At 32.1% G+C, this 10,570-nt stretch overlaps 1 protein-coding gene across 2 annotated transcripts in view; it reads left to right on the top strand.

Moving 5' to 3' along the window:
* LOC138307401 (transmembrane protein 164-like) overlaps window positions 1-10,291 on the top strand; it is a 113,045-nt gene extending 102,754 nt beyond the window's left edge. For both annotated transcript variants that reach the window (XM_069248134.1, XM_069248136.1), the window contains exons 5-6: window positions 60-160; window positions 1,850-10,291. In XM_069248134.1, the coding sequence (XP_069104235.1) occupies window positions 60-160; window positions 1,850-2,224 (476 nt within the window). In that variant the 3' untranslated portion in view covers window positions 2,225-10,291. The remainder of the gene's footprint in view (window positions 1-59; window positions 161-1,849) is intronic.
* The last annotated feature ends 279 nt before the right edge of the window (window positions 10,292-10,570 follow it).

Below are 10,570 nucleotides of genomic sequence, written 5' to 3'. Positions count from 1 at the left end.
CCTAGTTACTGATTACCTCCCCTTATTCTGCCTAGTTACTGATACCTTTTCAATTACAGGTGTATATACAGCAGAACCACTGCAGGATCTCAACTGGTCCTTCATCGCCACTGGCCTACAGTATGTCTACCACTTTATACCACTGCAGTTTCTAGCCTATGTAAGTATGGAGTTGATAATGTGATCTAAATCTGTTCACCATAACAAAGTCATTACAGTAAACCTTTAGTTAGTTCAAACAAACTGAAAGAAATATTGATGGACCAGTTTAAATCATCCCAAATTATGCTTCAGGGAAAAATCATGAGTTTGAACTATCCGAGTTGAAATTGATAAAAAATCAATTTAATTCATAATTTCTGATGCATTGTATTTTTTTTTTTTTTTTTTGAGAATTTTCATGGAAGTTTATTTCAATAACTATTTAGGACACATTTTCCCATTATCTATCGGTGGGTAATTTTTTTTACCCACTCAGAATGTTGACAGAGCATCCTATTCTAACGGCTTGATCCAATTTTAATGGAGATAGGGTAGGAGTACTACTTATGTTGTACAAACAATTCAAGTTTTTATTTTCCTCAAGAGTAAATCACAAACTTAAAAGATCGGAGTAAATCACACTTGATTTCTGGAGTATGTGTATTTTGTTTAGAAAAATTGAACATTATTTTGTCTATGTATGTATTAACAAAGTGTTAAAAGCGCTGACCTCTTTGTCCCTGGTTCTCTTGAATTTACACAGAAGATAATAAACATGTCTAAGTTTCTCAGCTTTCTGCGCCATTTTAAACTGTTACCAGGGTTTCAGTAAACATTGAAAAAGTCTCAATATTTAATGCATATATATCTGTTATATTTTCTGGCTGGTTGGTTGGCTAGAATACCTCAGCCTGTCTTTAAAGGCAACCTGTCTATAGTGACCGTTTTCTGTCTTCCCTTCAGTGGTCATTATAGACAGGTTTTACTGTGATGTCATCCATAGATATATTTTTCCAACTTTCACATTTAATTATATAAGCATAATTTTCTGCCTTTATTGTTTGTTCCTTTACAGTGCTCAAAGTGAATATTCGGGCAAAGAAATCCAGTCTAAATGTGTTTATTGGCCTTCCAAAAGTCCTTCCATATCAAAATGACGGTCAACTTCAGCTTACGTTGTCCAGTTTTGACTATTGAAATTATGAAAAGCCCTGTGTCAATTAAGCACAGTTTTGAAAATAAATTCTTTGAAAGCAAGGTTGCATGGAAATATCAACATGGACATAGCCAGTTGGAAGGACGTTTTAGGATTCCTTTAATTCAAATTAAAGTCTTCGTATACAGAGCGATTTTGATGGGAACTTTTATTTTTTGGAAATGTTAACATTATTTTTAGCCTTCCTTTGCCTGACTATCCTTTTAATATTGTATTATTGGTAATTTTTGTGGAGATGATATTTCTCAATATCTTGGCACATTGTTTTAGGCACAAATATTAATCCAAAAATTAGTAAGTACTGGGGGTAATGGATAAATCTTATACTTATAGCAAGAATGCAAAACTTTATTCTTGACAATTTAAATAAAAAAAATTATGTCAAATTTTTCGAAATGAAATCTCATTTCTATAATGAAAAATTCATTTTTTGGGCCTAATTCTAATTAGTTTTATTAGTAATTTGTAGTAATAGTAATTTTAAATGATATAGCTCATGAATTAAAGTTCTTCACTCATTTTCCATTTCTCCACAAAAAAAATTAACCTGATAATTTTGAATCAAACAAAAAAGATGAGAAAAGTTGTGATGACTAATATTAAAATTTGATCAAGCCAACACTAAACCAGCCTTTATTTTTGTAATTTCAGTTTTCACTTGTAAATCTTAACAATATGATGTGTCCTGCGTATACGGATCCTTTTTATGGACAGTGGTATCATCTCTGGTCGATGTTGCACCAGGCGGCCATGATCCCGTTGTTTGGAAAACTCTGCGTTTGGATTGTCGTCCGTATGGGCTTCACACATCAGCTCAACGTAGAAGAACAGTTAATCTTCCGAGGAAGTTCATCAAAGGTCAACGGGTGTATACAAAGTCCGAGTAGTCATATAGAAGATACTAATACATTTTCTATAGACAAGCAACAAAACAGCGTCACAGCCAAACATTTTATAAGTGGGACTAATGGTACAATGCCACATGATGTACGACAGTCTAATAATGGTCATGTTAAGAGTAATTAACAAGTTTGTTAATTGGTTGTTAAGTTATCTGTGATGATTACACATTCAGCAGTTAATGATATCCACACATTTTTTAACACTCCGGTTTGCATAGAAATGTTAAATGTCTTTGTCTTTTGTATTTATGGGTTATTTAGTCAGACATACAGCCTGTTAGAGAGAGAGAGAGAGAGAGAGAGAGAGAGAGAGAGAGATTAAATGTAATGGAACCCTGACCAAAATAACATAAGAATAATGAAAGCTCAAAGCAGTTTGATCTAGGCCTAGAATAAAAGAATCTTATGTTAGACTGTTGAGCAGACAGTGATGTTTTGACCGATGTGAAAGGTTTTAGCTTGTCAGCATGAGACGAGACTTGCTAAAATTATATATATACAGTGTATGTCCAAATTTTTCCTTTGGGTTCAGAAATCCCTACCAAATTGACAGTGCCATATTTTTCTTCCATATTTAAAAAAAAAAAAATCAAATTTTCATTGTTACAAATCTTAACTGATATTATTGACAACAAACTTCCATATTAAGTTAAGTGTGTAATAGGAGAGGAGAAAATGTAGCAGCTGAGCTACCTGGTCACTGATGATCGACCCAGTCCTATTCCGCTACATGTGTATTTCTGACTACTGATGAATATGTTCATTATTTTGTTCCATCAAACTACTGAAAAACCCTTTGAAGTTTGGAAGGAACAAATATCACCATATCAACTGAGAGATATCTGTTTTTGATAAATTGTAGCACTGGGTGTATATATCTAGACTGGAAAAACGTTATTACAAGAAACTCATTTTTAGAGTTATCTCCCTTACTATATACATGTATTTGTAAAGTAATGCCGACAGAAATAAACATTGACAATATAATGTTAAATTATTGCCAGGAAACTAAAAAAATTATGATTTATAATTAAAAATTATTTAGTGATGGTATTAGGAAGTTCCTGTTTAGACTGACAATGATAACAATTTATTACACATGTTCTTATGAATCTCAAAAACTTTAATTTTTATATTGCATTATTTTAGATCCAGTTATAAATCAAAATCTTTAATTATCTTTGTAATTAAAAGATATGTTTCAATATTTGCAATCAAATCTTTACAATGTTTACATTATATAATTTGTCCTTGAAAATGTGTCCTGAAGGATGGTGTTTTCTGGTAAGGAATTAATGTTGGTATTTAACAGTTGTTTAAGCGAATAGTCGGACAAACAAAGGATAAAGTCAGTAAAAATGGTGTTAATATATCCAGTATAATTTCTTATGAAATAGAAAAATGAAATTTCCCATCAAAATCGCTCTGTATGCAAAGAAATTAATATATATTATAGGAATCCTAATACGTCTTCCTGACCGGCTATCAGTGCAGTTCACTCTTAAAGCATGCGCAACATCCACCAGCTTTCCGAAGTAAACAAAACATGGCTACCGTAGTTAGTGGTTTATCACACGAAACGTAACTGACACTACTGAGAAACACATGTCCCTGTTGACATATCCACGCAGCCTCGTTTTCAAAGAGTTAGGCGAATTTATATTCAGAACTGTGCTAAATTTACACGGGGCTTCCCCACAATTTCAATGGTCAAACCTGGACACCGTAAGCAGAACTTGACCATCATTATCATATACAAGGTCTTTTGGAAGGCCAAAGAACGCATTGACACTGGTTTTCTTTGCCCGACCATTCACTTTAATAATGCAACAAGGCATCAAGTTTACATTTTTCGTGATTTTTTATGAGATTTTAAAAATGGAGGATAGATAATATTTTCTATGATTGGCAGGAAAATACTAACGATGAAGATTCCAACTATTGAAATTTTGTAATACTAATGACTGCATATCAATGTATTTGTATCTCTCTACTAAATATACATGCCATTAAAGTGTAAAAAGCTGTAGAAGTTGCTTAAGTGCTGCCGATTTATACATGTAAATGCTTCAGCATGGCCTTTACTGTTATCTGTTAGGGTGCTACCATTACCAATTATTGAAACTCACATAGGTAAAGGCTTCAGAAATAACGATAAAGTTTAGATTCTGGTGTACTGGGTCAGAAATAACGATAAAGTTTAGATTCTGGTGTACTGGGTCAGAAATAACGATAAAGTTTAGATTCTGGTGTACTGAGTCAGAAATACAAATGTAACGATAAAGTTTAGATTCTGGTTTACTGGGTCAGAAATAACGATAAAGTTTAGATTCTGGTGTACTGGGTCAGAAATAACAATAAAGTTTAGATTCTGGTGTACTGGGTCAGAAATAACGATAAACTTTAGATTCTGGTGTACTGTGTCAGAAATGACGATAAAGTTTAGATTCTGGTGTACTTGGTCAGAAATGACGATAAAGTTTAGATTCTGGTGTACTGGGTCAGAAATGACGATAAAGTTTAGATTCTGGTGTACTGGGTCAGAAATAACGATAAAGTTTAGATTCTGGTGTACTGGGTCAGAAATAACGATAAAGTTTAAATTCTGGTGTACTGGGTCAGAAATAACGATAAAGTTTAGATTCTGGTGTACTGGGTCAGAAATAATGATAAAGTTTAGATTCTGGTGTACTGGGTCAGAAATAACGATAAAGTTTAGATTCTGGTGTACTGTGTCAGAAATAACGATAAAGTTTAAATTCTGGTGTACTGGGTCAGAAATAACGATAAAGTTTAGATTCTGGTGTACTGGGTCAGAAATAACGATAAAGTTTAGATTCTGGTGTACTGGGTCAGAAATAACGATAAAGTTTAGATTCTGGTGTACTGGGATTCTGTTTATAGATCTTTATTCTCTCTGTGAAATTAAGGAATAAGGCCGAGAGTATTTCATTTCAGAAATTTTGGGATATTCTGAGGTTATGTTTTCTCCATACCTAGCTATAGGACTGCCATGTAGTCTGGGTAGCGATGCCCTTTTGTTTTCTGGTTGAAGTTATTGTTAATAATCTGGGTAATTTAAGTTGGTACAGTATTCTTTATCATTGTTTCCTTGTACATTATGTGCTATATGCAACAATAAGTTAGAATGTTTATGTTGCTGCGAGATGAAGTCTAAGGTCAACTCGATTTATGCTCTTTTAAGAACAGAAATCCTCTCAGAAGATCTTCCACCTCATAGATGGAAGAGCTTCCAGAAGTAGAAGAGCTACAAATAAAGTGATCAGAATTAAGTTGTATTCTAAAGTAAAAGAGGGCAAACATCGATTAAGGCTCTGGACATGCTCAGATAAAATAGAAATCTGTGGGTTTTAGCTGGTTATCTTGGAAATAGATTCTAAAGCCATTGGATCTAACGATATCTAGGACTAGATAGCATTGAGATTGTTTTGTAAGAACTCTGTTTTTTTGTTTTTATATATTGGGGACAATATGTAGACCAGTGGGAGAAGTACAGAGGGGCTGACCATTCTGAGATTTTGATGGACTATATGGTATTATCATATTACAATGGATTATATGTAATCTTCACACATACTCACAAAATGCAGATACATGTACTTATATAATGAATTTCTTCTTATTTAGATTTTGATCTCCAATTCCTTTTCCGTTTCCATTTAGTGACGTCTCTTGTCTATCACTTTAAATTTTAAACTTTTTATCTCCACAAACTTGTAACCCTGAAATCTATATCATCAACTCTTTGTTCACTTATGTCCTCTTTGTGCAGTTTAAGAGTCAATGTCTGCCTACCTCAAACGTTATATTTCTCTGTATTATTATGATGCCTACCTTTAGGAGTTATCCCCCTAGGAATGACAGCTGTGGTCCGAGTTAATTAGAGTTATTAAAGTTATCAAAATGACATTGATTAGCCAAAATGTTTGATATATTGGATGAGTTTTTATCCTAGCACCCAATCAAGAGCTCAACAAAATGTTTATTAGGTTACTTACGAAAAAAAAAGTTAATTATCTTGATTTATTGTCTCTATTTTCTGAACAAAAATTAGTATTCATTATCCAAATTCAGCCTCAAGTATTTGAATAGACTATAAAAATATTATGTACTTTGAATTTAAATCTTGATATTAGCACATAAAATATTTTGTTATCTAGTGGAGAAAATGTCATGAATTGTCCTTGACAATATAATTATGATTTCTGGAAAAAATGTCTGCTCTTTATGTACTATCTGTCTCTCTAATCTTGGCATATCTGGTGTTTGTGTTGACTTTAACATTATTCCGCATTTGCATATTACAGAGTTATCTGCCCTTGCGGGTAGGTATTGATTGGGACGTCATGTGTTTGCGAGCGTAACGTCATATTTTTTGGAGAAAACAATGTAAAATTGCGCTCACAAAATAATGACGTAACAATTGATACCTACCCGCAAGGGAGCTTACTCTGTAATATGCAAAGACAGAATATGTTATTTTAGATATTTTAACATTTATATTCTGGTTTTATAAACAGATATGAATGGAATATTGGTTACAGTACGTCTAGTCACAAAATATCTCACAAGTGCATGTACAGAATTTAAATTCAGCATTCGTTTAACATTTTTGTTATTGTATTAATTGTTTATATTGAAAAGTAAGCACTTTTTATAGATATCACGGCACATTTACAAACATTAGTATAAAGTAGAGGATTGGAACCAAAGATATTTCCCTGTGCATTTTTTCAGAGAATAATCTGAGTGAAAATGTTAAGCTGTTTGTCAATACTTGTTAGGTTTTAGAGGTAGCGAATAGGCTGTTATGTATGTTGGTTAATGTGTATATTCAAGAATATTTATTCAGGAAATCTTTCTGTAAAACTTATACTATTGTTTGGAATTCTTTACATGATATTAAACCATGACATAGAAAATCCAAATAGCCTATGTCCGCTTATTTTCCCCGAGTCAAAATTTTCACAATTTGAACTAAAACGATGAAATTAAATTTGAGCGGTTTTCAATTTTCGTAATCTGGTTTGAAGCATATATATACCCAGTATCTCAATCATTTCTCAATATTTTTCGAGGAATAAAATTTCATGATCACAGCAATGTCCAGTGATATAATGCAAATACCATCCCAGGGAAAATAACGAGGAAAAAAATGGATTCTGGACTTCAACAGAGGTGTTCATGACTACTGATATTCTGGCTAAAGTAACGACTGTATTAAGTTGTAGGTAACACAGCAAGAGATAATTACTTTATTTTGTTTGGATACTGACACTATATAATATATTAGCATAAAAATCACAGACAAAATGTGATTAGATGTTGTATCCAGTTATTAAGTGCTATCAGTGTCTGTCAGTGTGTGTAGGAATCTGACGACAAAAAAAATATGTTGGTTTTTTGGGTTGTTTTTTTTAACAGAATTAGGATTTTTAACAGCCTTTGGTTGTCATAGCAAGTGATTTTAAATAGGGTATTTATTTTGACATTGATGGTAAAATAATGCTGTATCAATTTGATGTTATGATTCAATACTGGTAAGTGACGAACGTCTGTATCCTGGTGCGTTCAATCCTTTTCATGAGTACAGTATCATATATTGGATACGCTTGCTTGGACTAACTGACCTGGACAGGCAAAAAGGCAAGTAGAGCAGAAAATCTTTTGAATTTGTTACGCATTATTTTTCTTTGTGATCTGTGGGAGAGGAGAACTAGTCTATTGTGTGCAATATAAATGAAATGTGTAGAAAACTTATTGACGGGAGAGTTATTTCCCTTAGATCCATGGCTGATTTTTATGTCAGCTCTGTAAAATTTTCTTCTGAGATATCTTTCTCAAGATACATTGAAGTTTTTTCTATACAAATAAACTGACATGTTCTCATAACCTATATTTTGACCTACCAGTATATTTATTGCTCTTATTAAAGTCCTTTTATGATAGTATTTGATTTTGACTACAAAATGTATTTGATGTTGTGCAATACTGTTTCCTGCAGAAACTTTTGTATTTCCTATAAAGAATGTTGTAGGTATATTAACGATCTATGCAGATTAGCCTTGCCAGTGTAGTGCAGATTCCTTATCAAGTGGAATGATGGAGCGTTGTTGAAATAAGGGGAGATAACCACAAATGTTTAATGTAGTGACGATTGTCCATCACTAATATTGTAAATATTTTTGAAGACTTTTCCTGTTTGAGATTTAGTCTAATGCAATTTTTCCTTGTGCAGTGCTTTTATTTGTCGCAATAGAATTCTAAAAATGTAGCCATGTTTCTGGCATTTTCTTACATTTTCAAATTTTGACTTGTTATTTAATAATTTTTTGGTATATCTGGTGTGTTAAATGTCTGTCTTTATATTTCTGTTGACTTCCATATTCTTTTCTGTTAGAAAGTCTCATGATGAATAGTCTATGGTTATTTGTTAATGATTTCTTTTTATAACCACTTTTTTATATTCCGTATTTGCATATAACAGAGTTATCTGTCCTTGCGGGTAGGTATTGATTGTGACGTCATGTGTTTGCAAGCGTAACGTCATACTTTTCGGAGACAAAGACAGAACACCAGGTACCAGGTAGAAAAATGACTTAGAAATATTGGCTGTCAATTTCAATAGATTTATAATGATCTTTAAACATTTGGCTGTCAATTTCAATAGATTTATAATGATCTTTAAAGATTTGGCTGTCAATTTCAATAAATTTATAATGATCTTTAAACATACATATTTACTTAGAAATATTGGCTTTCAATTTCAATAGATTTATAATGATCTTTAAACATACATATTTACTTTTTTGACCCACACTTAAACATTTAAATCATATTACCCCCAACAAGCAAACCAACAGAATAAAAAAAAAAAAAAAACGTTTGTAGTCACATATAGTGCATAGAATGTTGGACCTAATTTTTTGCTGGACAGGTAAAAGTACTTTTACATTTTTGTTCAGGATATAAATTTTTTCTTAACTTTCCTATGTGTATAAAAATAAATTGATTTATTCTGTACTTAAGAGCTTTTTTGTGGGCTGGCCCCATACCAATGTAGACACACATGTATACAATTAGTATGTTTATTTCATGTTTATTTATGCCTGTTATAGGTAAGAGGGATCGGGGGGGGGGGGGGGTAGATTTACACTACTAGATATTTTCAATGCTTCTTACTTTTGTACATGTATCCAATTTAATGTTCCCAAAATATGTGGTTATTGTGGGTTTCTAACAAATTTCTAAAATTTTGTAAAATTTTATATTCAGATATTCCTTTCTCAAGTAGAATGAGATTATGACTACTGTTTCTTCTCTCACTTAAATGTGTATTCACCATATTTATGTAAGGATGTTATTATCACTTAAAGATTTTCTTATAATCATTGATATTAGATTTATTAAATCTGTAAATTATTTCAATTAATGACAAGGAATTAAATTTTCCTGTAAACAGTTATTTTGATCGATATATTAAACATGATTCAATTTTGATCAAAGTATGTACCTACATTTTCAAGAACTTAATATTACATGTGTAAAATATTATTTTCCTATCTGTAAGCGCAAGAGTCTGCTCGTGTGATGGTACATGTTACACAATGTATAAGGCATTTGCATTTTGAACCATATCTGATATATATATATATATAACAATACAGGTCCTTTGATTCGGTCAATATGGTTTCATAATAACCTGGTAGAATCTATAAAATATTCATCTTGGGCAAGGTCATTATTTCAAATTCCATCAGGTTAATATAACACCATATTGACACCACTAAAGGTCAATATTTGATAAATATATTGTTTTCTCACTTGTTGAAAATACTACTTCACAATTAAACAGATTTCTACAAACACTTCATTTACACCTTATATTAAATCAGATAGCATAGAGTATTGAAGAACTTTTTATTTGCCTGTGAGTTATGCCCTCGTACAACGTGTGCAGTATTGAGGGTTATGTTGGACTTGCGTCCTTCGCTACAGTTTACATTATTGTTGTTTACTTAATTTTGTTTTACAATTTTTGTGTAAGTATTTGTGGTGTTGATGTCAGTATTCCAGATATTTTTGTTTTGTTACCTGTTTCAGGACTTTTCATTGATATTGTATAGAATATTTTAGAAGTATGCAGTAAAATAAATCAAAATGCTCCCAGGATTTGTATTATTGTTATATTTTGATGAGAAATAGCTAATTTCACTGTAACGATATGTAACTTAAACATTTGATATTTAAACATTGACATGTAACTTGATGATTGATTTAGGCTCCCCAAAAGCATGTGTCGGCCTATAAGAGAGCCGAAATCTAGGAATCATATATTCCTGGTTTTGAATAAAGCGCCTTCAATCACCGCCATGTTCAGTGACTTGTTTATATGAGCAAATCATGCTGGTATATGTCCACAGATAGAGTATTTGAAACATCCAATTTA

This window comes from Argopecten irradians, chromosome 14 (assembly GCF_041381155.1).
Source record: "Argopecten irradians isolate NY chromosome 14, Ai_NY, whole genome shotgun sequence".
NCBI lineage: Eukaryota > Metazoa > Mollusca > Bivalvia > Pectinida > Pectinidae > Argopecten > Argopecten irradians.
Note: the sequence above shows the minus strand (reverse complement) of the source record. Positions and strands in the feature narration are given on the sequence as shown.